The sequence below is a fragment of the Acinonyx jubatus genome, chromosome B3 (genome assembly GCF_027475565.1).
Source record: "Acinonyx jubatus isolate Ajub_Pintada_27869175 chromosome B3, VMU_Ajub_asm_v1.0, whole genome shotgun sequence".
In the NCBI taxonomy this organism is placed as follows: Eukaryota; Metazoa; Chordata; class Mammalia; order Carnivora; family Felidae; genus Acinonyx; species Acinonyx jubatus.
In genome coordinates this window covers 81,604,921-81,628,888 of record NC_069386.1, presented here as the reverse complement: position 1 = coordinate 81,628,888, position 23,968 = coordinate 81,604,921, and the positions used below count along the sequence as shown (strand labels likewise).

At 40.2% G+C, this 23,968-nt stretch overlaps 1 protein-coding gene and 1 long non-coding RNA gene across 14 annotated transcripts in view; one reads left to right on the top strand and one right to left on the bottom strand.

Annotated features, from left to right (window-relative positions):
• Positions 1-23,968, bottom strand: part of NPAS3 (neuronal PAS domain protein 3) — an 853,174-nt gene that overhangs the window by 109,958 nt on the left and 719,248 nt on the right. For all 9 annotated transcript variants that reach the window (XM_027065563.2, XM_027065562.2, XM_027065566.2 and 6 more), the window contains one exon: positions 16,981-17,155. In XM_027065563.2, the coding sequence (XP_026921364.1) occupies positions 16,981-17,155 (175 nt within the window). The remainder of the gene's footprint in view (positions 1-16,980; positions 17,156-23,968) is intronic.
• LOC128316017 (uncharacterized) overlaps positions 1-23,968 on the top strand; it is a 214,345-nt gene that overhangs the window by 180,271 nt on the left and 10,106 nt on the right. The gene's annotated exons all lie outside the window — the stretch shown is intronic.

Below are 23,968 nucleotides of genomic sequence, written 5' to 3'. Positions count from 1 at the left end.
GAATATCTGTATGTAAAAGTTCAAGGTTTTCAGTGTCCCCAAAGGAGATAGGAATGTTAACAGAGGAACATCGACCATTACACAAAGAAAAACAAACAAACAAATTATCAATAGCAGCTTACCAGAGGTCAAAATGAAGGAACCAACAGTTTGGGGATGGATCTCATTTCCTTTTCCCGAGTAAAGTCTCATTAATTTAAATAGATGTGTAAATATTAAGGGAAGACACGTGGTTTTCACATCAACCTTTGCATCTTTGTGCCACAGGCTAGAACATTTTTCTCCCTGACCTCCCCAGAATGAATCATCCAATCTCTGGGGTCTGAAAGGAATTCCCTTTGCCATTGCTTTTCAGTTATTCTGGGCACTGCTGATTTTGCCAAGGTGAAGTTTACACAAATTAAAGCTTTTTAAGACATCGGTGTAATCTTCATGCTTGTTAAAAAAAGATAAAAATCATACCAAAAACTGACAGTCTCACATAAAGCCCCCAAATCAGGTTGTTAATCTGAAAAACCCCACAGTCTTTCTGAGGCTCTGAAATCCTGAAATTTTCCTGTTTTCATATATCCTTGGAAGACCAAGGCATTATAATACAGACTTTGCCCAACCAAATTAATCTCGTCTGTAAGCTTTTGTGGTTCTCTACAAAAGGCTTTTAAGTTTCTCCTTTCTTTCTTAATCTACCATCAGTGAAATCCTACTTTTATAGTGCCCTTTGCACCTGCTTGCATAAAATGAATAACCCAACAGTTTAATTATGCACTATGCTATCGGTTGAGAAATGATATAAAGTTGCAGATAGAAAAAAGAATAAAAACCTCTTTTGGTATCCAAAATTAATATATGTCAAGCTCAGGGTAAATCTTAATCTTTTTGAAACATTTTTCTAAAATAGATGTTCTTTTATCATCTGGCATATCAAGACCCGTTGGAGGGAGGGAATAAAAAAAAAAGGCATTTGGTTAACATGCTGCAGAACAGCACTCTCTTTTCCACCTCACTTCAGGCTGTTCTTGAAAGATCTGAACAGTTGTATAATAATGAAAAATGGGCAATACTTGTGGGGCATTGCCTGTGCTCACACACCTCCGCCCACGCATTCATCATTCTGCAGGTATTGTCAGTGAAAGTTTAATTGCATAAACACTCTGTAACTGTCCTGTCATATTTCTTGTCAGTCTGGATTCCCTCTCCGGGCTCACTATCTCACAAAACTATAATTGAATTGCTACCAAATCACAAGAGTTTCCCCCCCTCCCAAATAAAATCTTTATGAATAGAATTTGTTTCCTATCAGCAGATTTGACAAATTATGGCAGAGGAAGGGCCTTGGTGATAATTTTTGAGTTTATTCTCAATCTAGCTATTTGCTGAATGCTCTTATCTATTTAAAAAAATTTTAAAGCCCCAGTGAGGGGCTAGGGGGAGCATCCGGCAATCCTAAGGGGCCCAGTGGTAATAATTCTGCGGGACCAAAGGAAGCCAGTGGGAAAAATGGGAAGATTTTCTTTGCCCTACTGTGAAAGGGCACCGTTGGTAAATGAAAGACATATGAATTCAGAATTAAACTGGGACCCTGTCAAAGCGAAGATTTCACCAAACTATGCGAATTCTTAGTTATGAGATATTAAGTACCCAATTTAGTCAAGTGTTTATTCCATCAAACTTTCCCTTCTTTTCTCCTTGCACCAAACCTTTCGGTGATCATTACTCATGTATGAGCTCTGAGCAGCCAGATTCCTTGACAGATTTTTAGGACCATGAACAAATGAAAATTAATCAAAGGCATGACATGCAATTTACTAAATATGTGATCATGAAATTTTAATGCATTTATAACATTGTCAAAGTATTAATAGCTTCCCGAAACAAATAAAACAGAATGTATCTGATGTGGAATAAGGATTATCTTTTGTCTAGTCTGCTTCATTTTCAACTTGTGTAAATCACAGTCCCATCCCCCAGTTTCACAGTAGGAGCTCTTGGCAAAGACCCGAATTCCAGCCATTCTCTTTTGTAATTCTACTGGTAGTATGGGCATGAAATATGGCTCCTGGTGAATAACTCTTAAATGGGACTGGGCTTCACCCAGATTGACAACTGTCTGATTGTTTATGTTTTTTAAATGTGCTTATCAAAACCATGTAGGATTGATGGGTGTTTTTAGATGAAGTTATGTTTTTGCAACAGACTTAATTTAGGACTAAGGTTAGGGCTTAGGATAAATGAGTGCATTAGATGATTAAAGAACATTTGTCTTGCAGGACATTTAAGTCATTTATTCATGACACTTGAAAACAAGCTAGGAAAGAAAGCACCATGGGTTTAACGAATCAGTTTTATACAAATGTTAAACTAAAACTAATGGCTTTTTTAATGGAACTCCAAGATATGCCAGTTTACTAAATATCCAGAGGCAGAATCAAATGTGCAGTGGAGTAAACATGAAGAAAAAATACTAGAATTAAAAAAAAAGTCTCAATGCTATTTATGTGTGTGTGTATAGGTATACCTATGTGAAACTTCCAGAATTAAAAAAAATTAATTGCAATTGTCTTTTGAGGAACTAGGTCTTCTGCCTCTCTTTAACTTGCTCTCTTTTAAATGGAAGAAGATTTTCTGATGGTAAAGGAATTTGGACTATCGTACTGCACTGTACTGGGTATGATAAAAGACCTTGTCAGGGACGATGGGATGGCTCAGGGGATTGGTAATGGGATATATAGAGCCTTTCACCCATAGGTCATTGGCTTGAATTTGGTCCAGGTTGGTGGTGACTAAAAGTCATTAACATGTCATGACTGCTTGGTGGCCTATGTGAAATGAGTTTCTTAATTTATTTATTTAAGTCCATATATAGTACCTATGGCTAGGGCATCTGGGCGTCTCTCTTGCTTTTACAGGCGCATTCCACCAAATCTTCAGTTCTTAAGATTAGTGATGAAATGAAGTTTTCCTGCACAAAATCAATTGATTCATTTAAAGTTCAAACAAATAGCTGAGTACCTCCACCCTGTTCTTCAGTACAGACCAGAGGGTCCAAAGCTGATTGGATAGTAAAAGGAGCCATAGGTTGTGGAGACCTAACCTCCAGTGTTGTGTTGCTTTGTCTTTCGTGGAGCATGATCCGTGTTGTGGCTGTGGGGACATCACAATGGTCCAGCCAGATAAAGAGGGAAAACATAAGTCAAGCACATCATACACGCTATGCATGGGTTAAATCATGGGGTCATAAGCAGAACACATTTTAATAGGCCAGGCTAGAAGCTGTAAACCTTGGGAGACCAACATCAAGGTCTATTCCAAAGTGGAACTGGCCAGCCTCCAAGCTAACCTTAGAAAAGGGGAAGTCAGCAGGCATACTCTGGTGTTCAGAATCCAGAAAGAGTGGGGCGGACTTCTGAGAATAAGAATTAGGTGCCTCTGTTATGTTTTAAGAAAACTGAGTACACACAAAAAAGTGAATTTGCAAAACAGAATTTGTATATTGGAGAATCTAGAGGAAGGTAAAGTAGGCATTTCCAAAAGAATCTTTCTCTTAAATACAGCCTTTCCAAAAGGACTCCAACTAAGGGGAGAGGGGAAGAAGGGAAAAGAGGGAGGGAGGCAATTTTCAAAAGCACACGTGTTGGGTGCTGCGATCCATGTAGAATCTGAGCCCTTTAAGTCAGATAACTGGAACATGGCATCAATGAAGTCCAAATTCGAGCCTTACATATAAAGATGCCAACTTTATGTCACCTAACCCTTGGCTAGCTTTTCCATAAGGAATAACTTTGGTAATAAGACAATAATTAGCTCAACATGATTAACAATAATTATAATACTCACTGAATATTTATGATGTGCCATACAACTGTTCTAAGCATTTTAGATGTATAAACTCAGCACCCTTATAAGGTATGTTAATATGCTAATTTATTTGAAGTTAAAACCAACAGGTGATTATTCCCACTCCATTCTCCAATCTATACCAGAGAACTAAAATTTTATAATGGGCAAACTGAGGCACATATAAGTTAATGAACTTGCTCGAGGTCACATTTCTAGCAAGTGACAGAGGCAGGAGTTCAACACATGAACACAAGCTGTCTGGTTCCAAGACCCTGTGTCCTTATATATTTGCAACTGCTACAGAAATAGTTTAAGGACTGTGTCCTACAATTTGGGTTAGGCCTGTCATCTTCATATGTCATTAACAGTTACTAGAGTAACCTTCAAGTTAACAAGACTGCAGATTTTTAAAATCCATCATATAGGTAATTCAAGTGAATTAATTCGCTACAAATCAGACAAAACAATCTAGTAACTGATGTCTCTTGTGTCTCCTGTCCCACAGTTCTCACATGGGGTCTTGTATCTATAACCAGGGGTAACTGGTTGGGGTTATCACTCAGGGGAGGACGCCATGTACAGAGGTCTGGGAAGGTATAATCCTACTCTTTCACCATAACCTATCAGTGTATCACTATGGTGTATGGGAAACCAGAGACTTGTGCTCTGCCTGTGTAAATGAAGAATAGAAAGGGCAGGGTAAAAGAGGCATAGGAGACCCTGCAAAGGAAAGCCCAGGGCTGCTCTAAAAACCGTGAAACTTGGAGCTGACAGGTCTTGACCTAAAACTTCACAGTTAATTAGGAACTAGATTCACCTATGAGCTCACCTTTAGGAAAGCTTGAAGCTCTGAAGACTGATGGGAGATACTTGGGAGAACTATCAAAGGAACTCAATAATTTGACCTCTGAGCTGAGTGGCTAGACAGTGATGCTGCTTGCACAGGAGGGTCTTGGAAGAAGAGACTGGCATGGATGGGAAGGAGTGGATCTAGCTCGCAGAAGCAAGAATGTGTGCTTAATCACGTGTTTCTGGGGTATAAGGAGTTTCTCTAAAACAAAGCTTCCTATAATCAAATAAACTGGGAAAGACGAGTTCAAACAAAATAGACTTACTGATGACACAAATTTCAACTCTTCATAAGTTAATGCTTGTTGTTAATCACCAATGAGAAGATAGGCTATGAAGCCTTTTCTTCTGCTCTTTAACTGGGGGATCCTTTTAATAAAGAACATCTCACAGGACAGTTATAAGGAACACATTTTGGAAGTACTGGCTTGGAATCTGTGTCTGCTCTGCATTCTAGAAAGTAGAGGCCAGGAGGTCCATTACAAATTGATGTATAGATTTACCTCTTGTTGATAAAATGGAGACCTCCATACTGATTGTTTCAATAGAGATCCTTTTGATTCCTTTTCGTCTGGTGGTTTCTGTGACATACAAGTTCTGTGAGAGCAAGGACCTTCTTGGTAACTGGTATATCCCAAGAACTAGAACAGGGCTTGGCCCATGCACATGCAATAAATAATGATTGATCGAATGAGTAAAACAATGAATGAATGAATGAATGAATGAATGAATGAATGAATGTTTTACATATCTAGATTATTTGGTTTATACTTTTTATAACTTTATACTGCTTTTGTGAAATAGAAAGTATTTCCCTAAATATTAGTCAAATTTTTAACTCATTTTTCTTTTACCAATTATATAAAATTTTGCCTCATTTTTACTAACAGTAATTTAGTGGATCAACAGAAGACTTTGACCCTCCTCCAACATTAACACTTGCTCCACTTAAACAGATGGTTGGACCAGGAAAGCAGAGTTTTGATTCTTTATGATGTCACTAATTTTGTCATTGTTCTTACTGGTATTTTTATTTGGAGAGGAAATCCTCTGACAAGTAAGAAGCATTGACCTGTAGACTGATATTTTACCAAAGGCACATGATATACTTTAATAAACTGTAAAGAGGAACAGCTTTGAACCCTAAGGGAATTTATATCTTAATATTTTATGATCAATAGCATATGTAATTTTAAAATTTTTCCAGATTTTATTACTAGTTGATAAAAAAAAAAAAGTAAGCGTGGACAGATGGTATCATCAATCCTAATCATCTGAAAGCCTGAGATTTGAATAATTTCTAGAGTATTAACCATTATTAGCTCCTGGCTAAAGACTGACCACAGGTACATTTCTATATTTTTCTATTATCTTAGGTCCATTACAAGGCCTCTCAATATTTCCTCTCAAGGTCTACTCACTACTTTTGGATGAAAAAAATACCTCTTGGGGTGTTTGGGGGGCTCAGTCAATTAAGCATCTGATTCTTGATTTCAGCTCATGATTTCATGGTTGTGAGATCCAGCCTCATGTTGGGCTCCATGCCCAACTTAAGAGTCTCTCTCTCCCTCTGCTCTTCCATGCTCCCTCTCATGCACGTTCTCTCCCTCTCTCTCTCTCTCTCTCAAAAAAAAAAAAAAAAGAATGAAAGAAAGAAAAAAAAAAGAAAGAAATAGCCTCTTGAATAGTTTCCTTTACTTCCAGTCTACTCTATTTAACACATCCTGCACATTCTTGATAAAATAAAGGATCAGGTATCACGTCCAGTGATAATAAGTTACCTGTAGACAGGCATCAGGATAATACTGGAAGAATATGCTAATAGAGCTGCCTAGGAAGGATGGAGGGTATAGTCTCAGCTGAGGTTGGACAGCTATTTTAGATGGCATGCTGAGAAACACTTTGATGGAATGGTTAATAATGGAAACTCTGGTACCTAGGCTCTGCACCTACTAACTATATGATTTTTAGACATTAAAATTTTTTCTCAGTTTCTTTTCTTCATCTGTAAAATGGGAAAACAATGATACTTTCTTCATAGTATTTTGTGACAAATGAATGAGGTAATCCATATAATGGATTTAGCAGCGTGTCTGACACTAGGTGACCATTCAATGAATATTAGTAGTTTTGTTGTACAGGGATTCGAGAGTCCACAGGTGGTTGTATAATGTGACCCACAGGGGAAGATCCTTCTAAATTCAAAATTTATTTCTGTATTTTTAAGTGATGAAATAGTGTCTTCATTGGGTCACTGCTCTGTTTAATAAGCTATACCCAGAACTTACCATACCAATCTCATATGCTTCTCCCTGGCACTCCTCTAGGATTGGGCTCCATCCTAGATGGGCATGCACCTTTGTTTCAGTGAGGAAGACAGGGCTCCTTCCTGCCTCCCAAATGCATCCCACTGTGCCACTTGGGATGATTCTCCTGGAAGATCATCCCTACATCTTTGCTCTTAGGTTGGTTTTCATGCAGTACATGTGAGTCATCCCTCCTTATCAAAGCCATCCATAGTCATTGAGCCTCTTCCTGATTTCTTATACCACCTGCCATTTTTATGCCTCACAAAATAGCAGCACTGTTGTTGTTCTTGTCTCTCTGGTTGTTGTGTGTTGGTCTTCTGAGGATGATGAGTTTTCTAAGGGCAGATGTCACATCTTCCACCTCTTGTGTTCTCTACAAGCACCGGGCAAAGTGCCCCAAACACATAACCTGAGTTCAGATCCTAGGGCCATGGTCTACTCTGGTGTGAAGCCAACCATTTACTATCTCTAGTTTTGCTTGAGGGTCAGTGTGAGACATTCATTACTTAAACATGCCGACGCTTGTAACTGTAACACAGAGGTAACACATGACAAAAACTATTTGTTAGTATCATCATTAATGATCCTAGGATATTTGCAACAAATTATATCTTGAGTAGAAAAAACTAAAAAAAGTCAGGACACTTTTCCAAAGCTAGCATTTCCTGAAATTGTTAACGAAATCAGTGGAAGGGGGACTGTTTGGGAGCACCTCCCATTCAGAACCCTCCTATGTAGCTAAAAAGATCGATAATCTGAGGAACTGATATTCCTGTGAACCTATCATGCAGCCGGCATTTTTTTAGGTTAATTAAATAAAACACAACCCGAAGCCCACAACCCTGTGCATCAAAGTCCCTGACAGTCATGTGTATATTTGGCCATTGTCAGAGCAACTTGCTCCCAAACAAGCAACATTCATGGGCTGTTAACTTCAGGGTTGACGTTTCAAACCTGAGATAGTTCTCCCAAGACTGCTAACAGCAGTGGCTTGTAATACAGTGCTACCCTCCTCATACACCACAGTGTCCAGATTGTCATCATCACACTTCTGCATATTGTATTAACATGTCCCCCTCACATGATGGTCAGCTCCTGGAAGGCAGGGAGCATCATTTTTGTTGCCTCAGTACTTTGTGTAATATGTGACACATGACAGATGTGCAATCAATGGCTACTGAACAGTTTACATAATCTCTGATATCAGGTGGGCCTGGATCTTGAATAAGAATTCACTCTAATTAATAACAACTAGAGAAAGGACACAAATTCTTCCCTCTCTCGAGCTAGTTTTGTCAACAGAAGCTAGGCGGTGTTTCCCATGGGTCCCAAGAAACCATGATTGTGTTTCATGAGCAGATACCTCTGGGAGGATCTGACTGACTCCTGATGGACTCCGTTTTTCTTCTTTCTCTCTTGCCACATCATGCCTGCCTTGGAAGACTGGTCCTGAAAGGAAACGCCTGGAAAAGCCGCCCAGAGCCTGAGGCAGAGCAGAGGCCAAATGCAGAGAGACAATTTTGGCTGTGCCCTTGGCTGAGAAGGCACACAGCTAATGTGGACCAAGAGACTCGGGGCTGAATTTTGCCTATAATTGATTCAGATGCTACTGTTTATTGTGGTATAAGGTGCTTCGGTGTAGGGATGAAGGCAGGGCAAAGGAGTAGATGGAAGATTTTATCTGCCTGAGAGCTGAGAGACTATATTTAACAAAAAGATGGTTTAGCTGATGAAATATGTGCATAAGGGGATAGTTAGGTTTCTCTCTGGATGTCAGAAGCCTCTTGGAGAAAATTGCTCTCCAAGGTCTGCTAACAGGGTTTTCTGTCCTTTCTCCATCTAGTTCCTAGGCTTTGTACCTACCCCAACTCTAACCTTGGCTGCTGAAGTAACTTGTGTGGTTTGTGCCCAGCCACTTGGAATTTCCATCACTTCCCCCCTGACACTCCCCCATTCGTAAAATAAGGATAAACACACTGACCTGCCTCAGAGGGACAGTGTGTGAATTAACTCCTATAATTAGTGGTTTCTGTGCTCTGCATACCCGAAGCAGGATATGAGTGCCAACCATGTCAACAGTGGCCTGAGTGTGCTTTGCTTCTAAAAGCTGTACTCGGGAATAAATGCTTGGCAAAGGGCTGACAACTGGAGGTTGCAAACTTTACACAGAAGCAATATTTCCAGTATTTTCCCCAAGCAATCATGAGTAAATTGCTCACTAGGGGTGGAAATGGTTTCCAGCCAGTTCTGCCTCTTCTGATCTGTGCACCCTGCAAAGCTCAGTCAATGCCAGGTAACTGATCCTTCGTAAATCTGCTGTTTAGTGCAGATGAAGAATTCAGAATCGTATAATTTGGACAGGGATGAAATTTCTGTGCAGTGATATGTATTAAAAGCAAATAACTTGTGTTTTGTTCAAGGCAAGAGTTCTAGAAATAGAATCTATGATTTTTAATCATCCAACGACAAAGACAGCCCTTTTTTTGTTTGTTTTAATGAAGAGGGACAGATCACCCATTAACAAGTTGTCCTGGATTTCATTTCAGAAACTCTGCAAATGTACCCCGTATCACCATAGGTAAAGAAAAGTCAAAATTATGACCTAGAAAGCAATATAAAATTACTCTTAAAAATAATGGGTTGAAAAAATTGATCTTCTAAACCTTCAATAGACGGTTTAGAAAAAAATGTTACATACAAATGGAGTGAAACTATGGCGTATTTTGATAAGACTCCCGTGTTTCTATTATTGAACAAACCATTTGATAACCCTTGGATCCCATTATATTAATTTATGGAAAAGCTGCCCTTTGTTTTGAGTTGCAACAACTGTGATTTAACTTCTGGAAGAGAAAGTTTGTTTCAGAATGGCAAGCAGAGCTATGGTGAGATCCAACATCTTCTTTGGGAACAAAAGAGAGGCTGTTCTCCTGCAGCCAAGGGAGTCACCAACATGGGTTTGGAGGTGTCAATTTTTTCAACCCATTATTTTTAACAGTTATTTCACATAGCTTTCTAGGTCATAATTTTGACTTTTCTTTACCTATGGTGATACGGGGTACATTTGCAGAGTTTCTGAAATGAAACCCAAGACAACCTGCTGAGGGATGATCTGTCCCTCTTCACTAAAACAAACAAAACAAGTGGCTGTCTTTGTCAATTGATGATTAAAAGCCCCAGAAGAATGCCTTGCACTGAAGCTGTGTGATCTGGGAGCTAGCCCAGAAGGGCAGAGCTCAGGTCCCAGGCCAGCACAGCCTGGTAGGGAGAAGAGATTTTCCTGACTTTTCTTTGGCTCCCTCAGGCAAGATCGTCGAAGTATAAGGTCACTTTGAAATGTCCTCATCACACACAGACAAGTTCACAAAAGTGTGAGAACACACAAATGAAGGTGATGTGTGCCTAGGCCTTGCATGCCAGAAGAGAGCCCTGGAAAAGAGCCCTGGAAAATACTGATTCCCTTTTGTGGAAGTTCCAGGTGATCTTGTTTAGCATAGCTGGGGATAAAAGCGACATTTAAAAATAGTCTACTTTCTGGGCGCCTGGGTGGCTCAGTCGGTTGGGCATCCAACTTCAGCTCAGGTCATGATCTCGTGGTCCGTGAGTTCGAGCCCCGCGTCGGGCTCTGTGCTGACAGCTCAGAGCCTGGAGCCTGTTTCAGATTCTGTGTCTCCCTCTCTCTTTGCCCCTCCCCTATTCACGCTCTGTCTCTCTCTGTCTCAAAAATAAATAAACGTTAACAAAAAAATTAAAAAAAAAATAAAAAGAGTCTACTTTCTGCATGAACAACAATGGTACTGCATCAGGGTAGTGTGTCTGAGGCAAAAGAAGAACTGACTTGGACAAGTCAGTCTCTGGAATGGCACTGGCTTGTTTCTAGTGCATATGCGTCATCTTCATTCAGGGATGGCAAAAGAGGATTTCTATTTCATTTCTAAATAACAGTGCTATAGCTAAGGGAAATAATTTTGCATATGTAATTTTTTGGATAAAAGCTGAATTTATGCATAAGTGATGATCTCTTTGGGTTATGAAAAGATTCGTTTTGGTTAGGCTGCTTTCTGACTACTAGATTGGACACATACATGTGCACATGGGCATTAACAGGAGGCAGGCCAGTTTTGGCTAATTGCGAACTAGTCTGGATCATGGCTACGGCTACAGTAGAGATGCATTTTATATGCGATTCATCAGAGATAACCGTGGTACATTATCTGGTGGATTTATCTTTGCTTATATTGTATGAATATGGAAAGGAATTAAATGTGTGTTTACAGTTTGATAAACATTCAACATAAATTATACATTTTAATTTCATTTATTAGTTGGGGACCATGGAAAGCAGAAATTTCATTGCAGGCAAACTGCCATTCAGATTGAAGGATTAGCAGTTTCCTGAAAAAGTACGCATATTGCAAAACAAAATTCATTTCCATCTCAAGTGAGTCACCACATGGTTTGTAGTTACTTGGTGTAGTCAGAGTTTTAGAAAGGCAAAAGTAGAAAGTAACTCACGCTAGTGACTATACGGTTTGTATATTACACTTCTAGTGGATCCAACATTGCCATCAAGAGTAAATCTAGTGCTAATAAACGTCTTACGTTCGACAACCTGAATGTTGTAGTCACCACGCAAATTACTAAGCTGTTGATGTCTAAAAGAACTCGGTCTGGTCTTTTAGCATTAGCATGCGGAGCCGTCTCCATGATATTATCTTACCATATAACGACTTCAAAAATCTCACAGAGATTAATGGTGATAACATAATTCCAGAAAGTTGCCACTCTATATGTAGAAATATATTGGCAATAAAAACCAGTCACTGTGTGCCTTTCCCCAGTAGGGGATCTCTCACTTTTCTTTGATTTTTAAAGGCTTCAGATCAATAACTGGAGTGACATTATTAACAGCTCCCTCAACACCTTGGCCAGCGCTAATATTAAATCCATTACACCTTCTGTTTGACATTTGCAGTACAGCAGAAAGTGCTGTAGATACAGTCACATTGTCTGGGGACTGAGGTTGGATGTGGGGTTAGTAAGATGGTTTCCCTTGCCTGACTTCTAAATTCAGTTCATTGATAGGAAACTTCAACAACAACAACAACAAAAAGAATCAAAGAACATCACCCCACCCCCACCAACAGTACATTAGACGGTAAATAATTCACCCTTAAAGATACAAGTGTATCTCATATCTAAGCAGTTTTTGAAACAAAATAGCAACCTGACCCTCAGATAAATTTTTACATTCGTTATTGTTACTCCTAACCGTTTATTCCTCTAATCACATCACTTATTGTGAACACTGTCTAATGAATTCTGAGGAATTGTGTTCCTGTAGAATCAAGTGCTGATCAAATTTACCACAGCACAGACGCATAAGTAGAAAATGCAGATTATTTCCATGCAGGCAAGTACTCAACTGCTTCAGTTCTGCTTGTCTTTAAAATATTCAGGATATAGAGTAGGCATAATAGCGTAAAGATCATACTATGAGATGATGATGTTAACCCCCCCATAACAGGGTAGGTCTGCCTGAAACTTGAGACAGAGCGCAGTAACCTCTACGTTAGACAATCAATGGTTAACCATGCTGCTATAGTTATTCTTGACCAAAAGTACTGTCTCATACATTTTGCTAAATTGTCTAAATCCTGGTGCAGTATCGATTTCTCTCTCTATGAGCTCGTACCCATTCAATAAGCTGCAAGAACCTCTTGTCCTGGCTGAATTCCCTCTGAAGCAGGGCCCAGGTATGTTACTCCCGCCAGGGCTCCTACAGTTGGGACTTGATTGTTAGCTAGTGGGAAACAAACCATTGGAGACAGAAAGGACATTTTATGTTAAAGTGAGAGACGGGACAGAGAAAGTTGCCTGGGAGGTTAAGTGGAAAAGCAGATTACCAGAAGCCTGTATGTTATCTTATTTCAGACAGAGACCCCGCTCCCCCCCAACCACTACATACTTATATATGTATACAGGAATAGAAGATCTGGAAAGATAGGAAACATAGAACGCACATGAACAGTGGTCATTTTGGAGTAGTGGGATTTTTGGTGGTCTTTATTCTTTTCTGCATTCTCTAAACTTTTTACAATAAGAATGAGTTAATTTTATAATTAGAAAAAAAGAATAAAACCCAATTTTACGACCTCACTTAAGGAATATAACACTTTCAGAATAAGGAGATTTTTAAAGTTCCTCCAGATTTTTTGAAGGAGCTGCTCTTCTGTTTATTAAGCACTTAAAAGATGCAGCACTGAGATGTATTAAGAGAAGAAGATAGCACTCATAATCCCAAGATTACAGAATCATTGAAAGTAATGAAAAGATACACGCAGATCTGGAAAAAGAAAAGGTCCCATCAGGTCCCAGAGGTTGTATGCTCCCCCTGTCCCCTGTTTCAGGAGCCTCAGGTTGATACCAGCTCTTCTAAAATGTTTAGACCTACATAGGCAGGCACTCTAGAACGGTCTAACTTTTCAAACAAGGCCTCTCATGTATTTTTCCTCTGCCTGCTTTAAGATTTCTCTAAAAGAAATACCGTATTTACTTCAACTATGACTAACGATACATACATATCAAATATTTATTTGGGTTTCCAATAGTCAAGAGATTCCTCCTCCCCCCCCACCCCGGCCATTATCTTGAGACTGGTTCAAGATAAGACGGTCACAGGGCTGGGAGTTCAAAGAAACAGAATTCTTATTACGGCACGGTATCACTGCCTGTTAGGCTGGTTTAGTCACTTATTTCCTTTTATTATAATGCCAAATGTTATTTAGATTTCAGTCATTTAGTAATGCTACACTGAACACATCAGGGCTTCTGAAGAAGTCCATACCTTCATTTTCATAATCACCACATATTGATATCCCCTTTCCAACAAAATTACACTACTATTTAAAAAAGAATCTGTGTTTCATCATCGTTTAAAAGATTACGATGCAATGAACAAGTCTTCAAAAATGTCCCCTCATATTATTAAGAATTAGGAAATCTTGTTAAAATTCCTTCAGCCTGTAAGAAACATAAGCAGCTTTGGGATGTAGTGCCTGACATGAACTTTTTAAGTAATTCCCTTGGAGCAGTGATCTGCATTAGTGAAGATATTTAGTTAAAGGTAGCACCTTGAGCTGCTTTTCAGTATTTGAGCAGTCAGTCTAATTGCCTTTTAAGCCTAAGGTTGAAAATAACCAAGGCTACAGATTTTTAAGGCAAAGTAAGTTTCACATTTTGTAATAGTAAGAGATAGACTCTTCATCAAGGAAGAGAAACCCTTCTTACACGACTGTCGCTAATGAGCCCCGGCTGTTAAGAAATGTAGAAAGCAGAATTTTCAATTGTACTAGTTAGGCTGGCTCAAAGAAGGCTGGGAGGGCCGGGAAAGAAACCAAGGAGATTGTCCATCACACTTCAATGTTGAACGACACAGTAACTTTAAAGGAGATATGTTATTCTTCTAAGTGGGAACTGAGTTCTAACAGTGTGCCTAGAGTTGTTTTATGTATCCTGGGGCTTCGCGGAAGGCATGGGATTGATCAGAGTTCTTACAATCAATCTTAAACCAGTCTGATTTTGACCTGAGCTCGAGATATCCCTGCAGAACTGGTTTACAGGCTGTGGTTTGTTTTTTTTCTCCCAATCAAAATCTTTTCCAAGTGACAAGTTACTTACCCTTAACATGTGTTTGGGGAGACATGAAGCTCAATATGAATCAACAGTGTGACCTGGCTGCCAAGAGGACCTAATTCAACCTTAGGTTGTCTCAAGAAAAGTACAGTAGCCTAAACTGTGAAAGAGGACTGCCCCTCTGCTTTGTCCTAGTCAGAATACATCTAGAGGACTTCACTGAGTTCTCAGAGGGTCACTAACAAACTGAAGCGCGGCCGGTGGTGGGGGTCTTAGGAACATGCCACTGAAAACGGTTGTAGGATTCCATGCTGTTTGACCTGAAAAGGAGAAGGAAGCCAGGAGGGAGGGAGGGAGAATCTGGTGTATCTGACTTCACGTCTTTGAGAGGCTAAGATGGTGAGGAAGCAGATTTGAAATGAGATCTGAAATGAGATCCCCGGAGGACAGATGTGGGGTCAGTGGGAGCCAAGTTAGATTTTGGCTCCATATTCAGAGAACTTTCTCTCGGAGCTGTGCACCAGTGGGCGGGGGGCAGCCTTGAGGTGTCTGAGCTTCCTACTGGGGCAGAAGGTTAGCCCTTGGTTTTGACAGAGAGGGAAGGCTGCCCAGAGGGAAGGCTGGAGATCTTCTCAACTTGAGAGTTTGTCAGTCAGGGAAACAAGGGTTTTATAAACTTGAACTCTTACACACGGAGTGTGGACAGTCCTGAGCTGCCAGGTTTCCCAATCCATCATCCAGAAAGGAAGAGTAAAAACCTATTTTCATGTGCTGCTTCTCCAATCTGCCCAGATAGGAATATTCTAATGACCAAACGCAGTTTGAATGATCTCACTGACATATCTATTCAGTGAAGTCAGTGAGCAACGCTAGAAGAATGTATGACTTCCCTGTGAACGAATTATTTTCATTTGTAAATGGCCAAGGGTAGTCTCAAATACTCTCTCTTCTCATGTCTGGTGCTCATTGGAGAAAGAGGCTCATCAGTGCTGCAGAATGGTGTCCTAGAAGCTGCAGATAACTTAGCCAAGGAAACATGAATTGATTTTAGATGGAATCAACATATTTCCAAACAGGTAAATAGGTTATTTTTTTTCCCCCCTTCTGTGTGAGCAAACATACTGTGGTTATTTTTAGGCAGGTCAAATTTAAGTATTTTCTTAGAATTATTTTAGTATTAATCTTAAGACGGGTTTTTTCCCCATGTTTCTCTCTACAAAACCAGTTTGCGTTGCAAAGCTGTTTTAAAACAACATATCAAGTAAAGTACAAGCATCTTTAAAGAGTGCAAAAATAATTTCCCAAGTAAGCAAATAAAACTTTGCACTTCAAATCAGGCCTTGATTCATTAAAAATCTTAAACTTCTCATGAGAAAAATTAACATTTAAACCACTGCTGCTTGGCCAAGCACTCCACCACACAAGAATATGAAATATCTCCTCTAAAAAAGTACAAAAAGGACAAAACCACAAATGTGGAACTTCAATTAATTTAAAGCCCCAATCAGCAAAGAATAAATCCTTCGCAGATCTAATTACCAGCGCTCTCGGAAGACCCAGGCCGACCAGCCAATCTTCCCCGTGTTTGAACAGCTTGATGAACTAGGGGACTGATGGATATCAAGTCATTTTGTTTAATTTATAAATGGATTTTCCCCTAATACTTAAATTATCATCAGTACAACACAATGAAAATGGGAACATTCTGAATGCAAAGTCTATAAGAGTCCTGGAAGGAATCCCAATGAGGAATGTCACCTCTGTTCATTCCTCTATACAATTGATCTAATTAAATACTGAGGGTGGAAAGGCAGTTTAAAATGTAGCCATTTCTGTTTTCTTTTTAGCCTTAATTTATCTGTTCACATCTTTCAAGTACCTTCTGATGCTTACAAAAAAAAAAAAAAAAAAAAAAAAAAAAGAAAGAAACCAAGATTTCTGCAAGTCCCTAATATTTTTAATTCTCTACAAGGTAATATTCAAGGAACCTTTATTATAGATTTTGCTGAATAATAAATAAATGCATTACATTTAGCCATGGTGACAATAAAAGGAAGAGGGCTTTCCAAATCTGAACCTTTTCCCTCTAGTAATTTGAAAGAGAAACTAAAGGAACTAGTACCTTCTCTATGTATTGTTCAACTGAAATTAGATCTCAGGATTATACTTATTAAAATGTCTCCTTATTTTCAAATCTCCTCCTTATTTAATTACTGCATGGGACAGAAAGCTGCATGGAATTGTTAAATACCATTAGACCTATTTATAGTCTCTTCACACGGGCAACTCGAGTGCAATCGTTGGCAAAGGTCCTGCCCACCATCCCACACGATGGAATCGCAATTCCCACCTGGCTCAGGGGTCTCCGACTGGGAGGAGGAAGATGCTGAGCTGGCCCCATCCTCAGCGGTGCCCTGTGAGAGGAGACCCCGCCCAGGCGGGAGCTTCATGCCCAGCTGCTCTGCCATCTCCACGTGGTCCCCCGGGTGGACATAGTCAAAGACGCTGCTGCCTGTCAGCTCCACCTAGAGGGGGAAGAGAAAGGGTGGAAAGAAAGGTGTCACAGCTTCTCCGTTTTCAAATTCAGCACGGTTGTGATTCAGATCTTGAGCAGGAAAGGAAATATGTGCAGACCCCAGAAACCATCCTGGTTCTCTCAGTCTTTATCCTTAAGTGCTTAGGGATTCTTGAAGTTGAAAGACAAAGGTTGTTTTTGTAGGTCTTTAGTTAGCGATTGTTGAGCCCAGTTTTTTCGCATGTACTGTTGTTTGCATAAAGCCAAAACATTCTGGGAAATGTGGATGAGTCTGCCTCTCTCGTTCAGCTGTTTTATCCACGCATCATCAAATACTTGCATGTTTGATGTCAACCGGATGATTGACTGAATCCAGAAGTTTGGGCTTTGTAGAGAAACAGCCAGAGATAGCGGATGAGTATTTTCCTTAAAATACACAGAATTCCAAGATGTGTATTTATACATACCAGCTTTTTTCTACGTAAAATTTAGATGGAAGACGTGCTGCTTACAAAGAGATGCAAAGGCACCATGTTTTCATTACATATTACTCATTAGTTTGGTATCATATGGACAATCTTCCATGCGAAAGAGGTCAGCTGGGGTCTGAACCCACCATTTGTTTTTTTCCCTGCCAGTATCAGCTTGTTTTGCCTTCACTCCAATAAGATACACGGTACAAATCTCCTTGAGGGAGAAAATGTTTTATTTTGTATACTTTTTGTATCAGGCTGATTCTACAGGTAGGGAATGAACAACAGATATCAGAAGGGGGTCAGCTGAAATGGAGGCACTGCCTTAGTTCCATGCTGTGAGGCGTGGTCCCTGTCTAGCTTGTATGCTGTTCTAAGAAGTTGTGTGCTGTCTAAGGGACTGGCTTTACCTCTGTACTCTTCTGATGGTATAATTCTTACCTCCTTCCAAGAAGAGCAGTAACGCTCCTAAAATAACATTGGGTTACAGCTACTCTGACAGGGAGAGATGTGTCAGCAACTGAACAAGAAAAAGCTCTTTCCTGGGTCCCTGATGGGTTTCCTTAGTCCTCGGGGGTTTAATGGTCTCAGGCCAGCTATGATGCACCCACGTGCCAGAAGTTCAGACTCTCCTGTTTCTTGGTGGACATGTCCCTACAACTCCTTGCTACCTCATCTCCCTTTCCTGGGGGATTTGCAGCATCCCTCCAAATTCCACCTGAGAGCCTACACTCTTTCTTCCAAGGAAGGTAGGTCAGCAGTGGGCGAACTGTCACAGAGAGCATAATGCCCGGAGCAATTATTATCCCCAGAACTCCACGTCCCAGCAAAACGATCACATCGACTCCCGGACACCATTTGATTAAAATCGTAACAGGCTACCCATCTTCAACATCTATCAATTAACGGAGGTATAGCCAGAAAAATGGAAGGCTAAATTCAGTTTGGTTAATAGCTATTCCTGAAAAGGCTCGCATAACTTTTACCGAAAATGAGGTACTTTCTCTTTGCTATTAAATTACACTCTCCTACTGTATTACCCGACTACTGACTCCATCATTTTACAATAACTATTTCCTCCATTTGATATTGTTACAGAGCGTAAATCAGGATTCATAAGTGATCAGTTCCTACCCTCTGGGAGGGAGGGATTACATGGAAATAATCCCTTTAATGTGCGCCTTGCCTCTAAGCATTTCACACAGCAATAAATGGGTAAACTGACTTTGAGCAATTAAGAAATTAAATGAAACTAATAAAATGTGTGTTTTAATATTTCTTGATGGTTATTTTGTTTGGGGATTAGTGAATATGAGGAAGTCACTCTCATTTTGCACGGAGTCCGACTGCAGCACTTTAATAAATATTTCTGTCACTTCGCAAACTCCGAGTCTTCCTTTAATACTGCAATGTGCCTTTTGGCACAGACCACAGATTGTGATAAGATGACAACACAGGTGGGAGATTAATAGATTTTTTAGGGGTGCTGGCTATTGAATATTCATGCAAGTCAGTCTTACGGCGAGGAGGAGTAGGCCGCTGTCTCCACAGCCTGCTTTGCTCGGGTGTGCAGGCATTTCCTTTCCATGATATAATGGATGTGCCACGTACAGCACAGCTAGAGCAAGACTGAGTCACAGTGTGCTGTGTCACCGTCCTCCAGTGACCCCAAGGGGTCTTCCACCAGGATACCCCGAAGCCCAATAGTGGACAAAGACTATGATGGGATCAAATTCTCTCTGTATGTGTCACACTCAAGGTCACACAGCGTAGGGGAAAGTACAAACTACTTGGAGTCCTAACTTGACTTGGAGATGAGAATCTTTTCCTCCTGTGCTGTGTAACCTTGGACCATTCATTTAACGTCCCTGGGTTTTTACTTTCCTACTTAGAGTTGGCATTTAAGTGGCTGTCCTGCCAGTCTGTAGGATTCTGGGGGGCACCACTCATGTCGGATTCTACACAGAGGGCCCCCCCCTCCGCCACCTCCCCGAGAGTGTCACTCCTTGGGAATGGTGTAAGGCGGGGGCCCTAAGAGCTGAGTTGAAAACAAGACTTGCTCGACCTGTCTAGGGCCTGAGTTGGAAAATCGAGTGAAACCATGCAGAAGAAACTACTTTTTAAGAAACAAGCAACAAAATAAATGCCTGCTGTTGTTGCTGCTGTTTGGCGGATAAGAAAGGATGGCACCCAGACATACATACTCCTACCTACCTGTGGTGAGGCGTTCTTACGGTGTGTGTGGGGGGGCTTTGGGACATGGCTTTAATCAGAGGGTGCAGCAGGAGTGATGCCTGCTTTGAGACTCAACTACAGCACTAACACTATGGGTAGCTACCGACCACCGTGTACAAGTCCCTTCCATACTTTTCTTTGACTCTTCCTCATAACCCTCTTTTGAACTGTTTCGGTAATTCCCGTTTCACAGAAGAAGAACCTGAAGAGTAGAAGAGGCTGATGGCGGAGGTAGAATTTGGTTCCAAGTCTGCCTTGACATCCTACCACCTCTCGGATAGTGTGTCTACAGTCAGAGAGGCTGAGCAGGGACCTCTGAGCTCCTCCCATCCTTTAGCTTTACTCTGCTGAGAACACTGAGCGCCATGGGGGCGGCAGGCCAGGGGCAGGCAGCCCGCTCAACCCCATAGCTGAGGAGGCTTTGCCTTCAGACTCTTAGGCCAAAAAAAGATGAGAAAGCAGGTGTACTAAACTGAAAACGATACGGGGCTCGACAAAACTCTATGGGCCTTGAGTCCTCCTCCTTACGTCTTACATTTGTCTAGCACTTTCTTTTTCCTTCAGTATTTTTTTTTTCTTTTCCTTTTCTTTTAGATAGAGCAAGTGAGTGGGAAAGGAGAAGAGGGGGAGAGAGAGAATCTCAAGCAGGCCCCACACTCGGCACGGAGCCCAACACGGTGCTCCACCCCATGACCCTGGGATCATGACCCGAGCTGAAATCAAGAGTCTCACACTTAACTGCCTGAGCTACCCAGGCGCCTCTGTCTAGCATTTTTAATATTCCTCACACTGCTTTTCAATTCACTTTATTAGATTTTAGAGCTGGAAGAGACCTTACAAACCGTCCATTAATACCCTCTTATTTAATAGGTGAGAAGTTAAAAACGCTTGTTCAAATTTACCCAGCTGTTTGCTGGTAGAAGTAGGGCGGTAAGCCCAGCTGGCTAACTCAGTTAACCACTTTTCTCACCCCTTGTCTGCTTTTCTCTCTTAGGAAGGCTGGCTAGAACTCACCTGCCACTAAATTCTGTGTCGCAAAATACACCACAGGAGCCAAGACTGGGGATCTTTTACTTGGGAAACAGACATTACCTCATGTTACCTTGAAATAGGAAAAAAAAAAATACAGCTCCAATCCGATGGTACTATAGTTAATTAGGTATCTTCACATCCTCAGTTACCAACTCTTCCAAAACTTGCCTGCTGAGAACTAGGACTAGTGTCTTACACCCAGTAGCTCTACAACAAATGTTTGCTGAATGAATAAAAGATAGACATTGAGGCCTGTGCTTGATTTGAACAAGTGTGTAGGATGCTTCTTTTATATTATTCATGGCATGATTATTATAACATTTGCCCTGTAAAATGAGGTGCCATATATAGCACCATAATATATTTATTTCCAATAAGTATTTATTGAATGCATTGAGACTTCTGCCTTCTTCTGTAAAAGGCAACTGAGCTTAATGGAGGACAGAACTATAAAAATGCCAGGAAAATACAGGTTTTAAGGAACCCTTTAATACAGCCATCTTTTGTAACCCCCTCTCTGCAATCTATGATAGAGCTGTGGTTAGCCGGTTATCTAAATGTTCACATAGTTTCATGAAGTATCCTTTCAAGTTAATGGTAGAAATTCGGAGAAATTTTATTTTATATCAATTATGACCTACATAATGGAAAGGTATACCTTTGTGCTCTTCTGATTAGTGCAAACTGCATTGTGAGGCAAATATGAGACACTCTTCATTTTCTAGTAAGTCCGATCACCTTATGTGGTGGTAAAAAAAAAAAAAAAAAAAAAAAAAAAAAAGTTTATTAAACTCAAGCACAGACCCAGGGGACTTTGAGATGTTTCTCTAACCTAAGAAGGAAAAGTAAGCAGTGATGTTTTCAACCTTGCTCACTCAGTCCATCTTTACTCCAGCTTTGTGACGCTGAGAGAGAAATTCTTCTCTCATATTGCTTAGTGTGTTAGAAAACAGCTAAGAATGTGTAAGGGGCAGGAGAGAGCCAATGAGTAATAAGCAGTCAGATCCAGGAACAGCATTTCACTTAAATTCCTTTCTCCCTGTGCTTCCCCACTCAAAGCTACCATAGATTCCTCCAGAAAAGACTGTAGCAACTAGTGACATCTGCATAGTCAAGCTAAACCATGGCTTTCCTCAAATTTAATTCACATTCTGTTAGCTTGCATGCAATTTGCACACTAGACACAGTTGATTTGGTAACTCTGAAGTTTCCTGGAAAAAAATGTAAATATATTATACAGTGGTTTCAGTTGACTTTTCCATGTAGGGTCACTGTACCCTGCTGGTAGATAGGATGGGGGACTAATTTGTCTTCTCATACATCAAGCAAGCATGTCAATAGCCTTCGCTTGGCCCCCTGGGGTGAGCAAATACTTTTTAAGTACAGGGATGTACTAACAGTGCAACTCATTGAATTCGGTGCCCCTTTGACTGAGATGGCTGGGTACAAATGAGGAACAGGTAGCAATGTTGCCAGTCATCTCCATAGTGGAACAGCTTAAGGAAGATGCTTCTTTCTTTCTTTAAAAATATTTCAGTCTTAAGAATAACACAGCGTTCATTTTTAGCACATAAAAAATATCACTTAAAACCTGCCATTTAACATACAATTTCCTAAACCTTTTGTAATTTTTTTTTTTAAAGAGATTTTTGAGAGCATTGAGATTGCTGGGAGGACTGGAGGCATTTTGGGTTCAGCCCTTTTTCCAGAGTGCTTTGCAGCGGGGCCCCACTCCTACAGAGGATGGCAGCAAAATTGGGACAGAAGGTCAGACCTGAGAGAAAAATATGTTAGTGGCAAGTGGTTTGGAGAATGAACTCCCAGGTTAGGCTTTCAGATCTACTGTAAGACCCTGGTTAGAAAATACCCAGGATAAGATGGAAATTCTATCTCAGCATGGCAGGTTAGGATTTGTAGTTTTTTGGGGGTCCCATTTATATTATTGAGGGATAATAAAGTGATAAAAGAATAAAATATAATAAGATGTGATAGCTTGATTAGCATAGGTTTTCTTTGGATTTACTGGTATCTTAATGCCATCTTCATAACTTCCTACGTATTGCAGAACTCTACTGAATATTTATGAACTGTTTTGACAGCAACTTGATGTTCTTTACTGCTCTGTCTCATTCTATGTATTTGCTGACTTATCTGAAGAAAAACGCATAAAAGCATTGGGTCTGTTACAGAAATACATGTATAAATTAGTAGAACAAGAAGAAAGAAAGGTTCTATATCAGAACTATGAGGTAGAATGAAACATCCTTGCAATGTCATCAAATAAGAAAACGAATCCAACTCTCTTCTTACAGATATGTTAACAGAGCTCTCCCTTAGAAGAATTTGAACTAAAAGATACCATATCATGTGTTTATTTTATCTTCAGAAATAAACATTTCAGCTCCTTTGGGAATCAGTGAGGCCAAGTACTTTCTCGTTGTTGTTTTTTGTATGCTTTTCTATAACCCCTGGAGTGCCCGACTTGAGAATTTGCAACCACAGCATCCAAAGAGACTATAGCCTCACCTAGTTCTGAACTTTGATTAAGAAGTGCCAGAAGATAATTCCAGTGGATTTCTTAGTTCTCAGAGAAGAAAAAGAAAAAAGCTGTTGGAGAAATGGAACAAAAGGAGAAACAACAAATTGAGGACACTGCTTCAAATTTAGACACAGTTATGCGGAACAGCATGCTGCTTTTATGACTATCACTCCCAACAGTTGAATTGATCAAGGACACTGTTAAATATTCAAAAGTGTTAGATGGGTCATTACTTAGAATACAATTGAGCATATTTGAATACTTGTAGAAGTAGTCTGGGTATAAAACAGATCCAGACTTTTGAAGTCTCCCCCATTTTTTTTCCTGCTTAAGAAATAAATTATATACTGTATTTCATTTTTTCTTCCTATGGTTCAGGTATTTCTCCATCACCGGGTATTATGAAAGCAGTGGTCCTACAACAGTTTTGATATGTCAATGTCCTTTTTCTTTCATTAAGAGACACTGGTTAAAAGGAGAACCCCGAGAATGCTGCGATACTGAAGGGACATTACATCACAGGAATGAGCCCAGGGATTTGTGA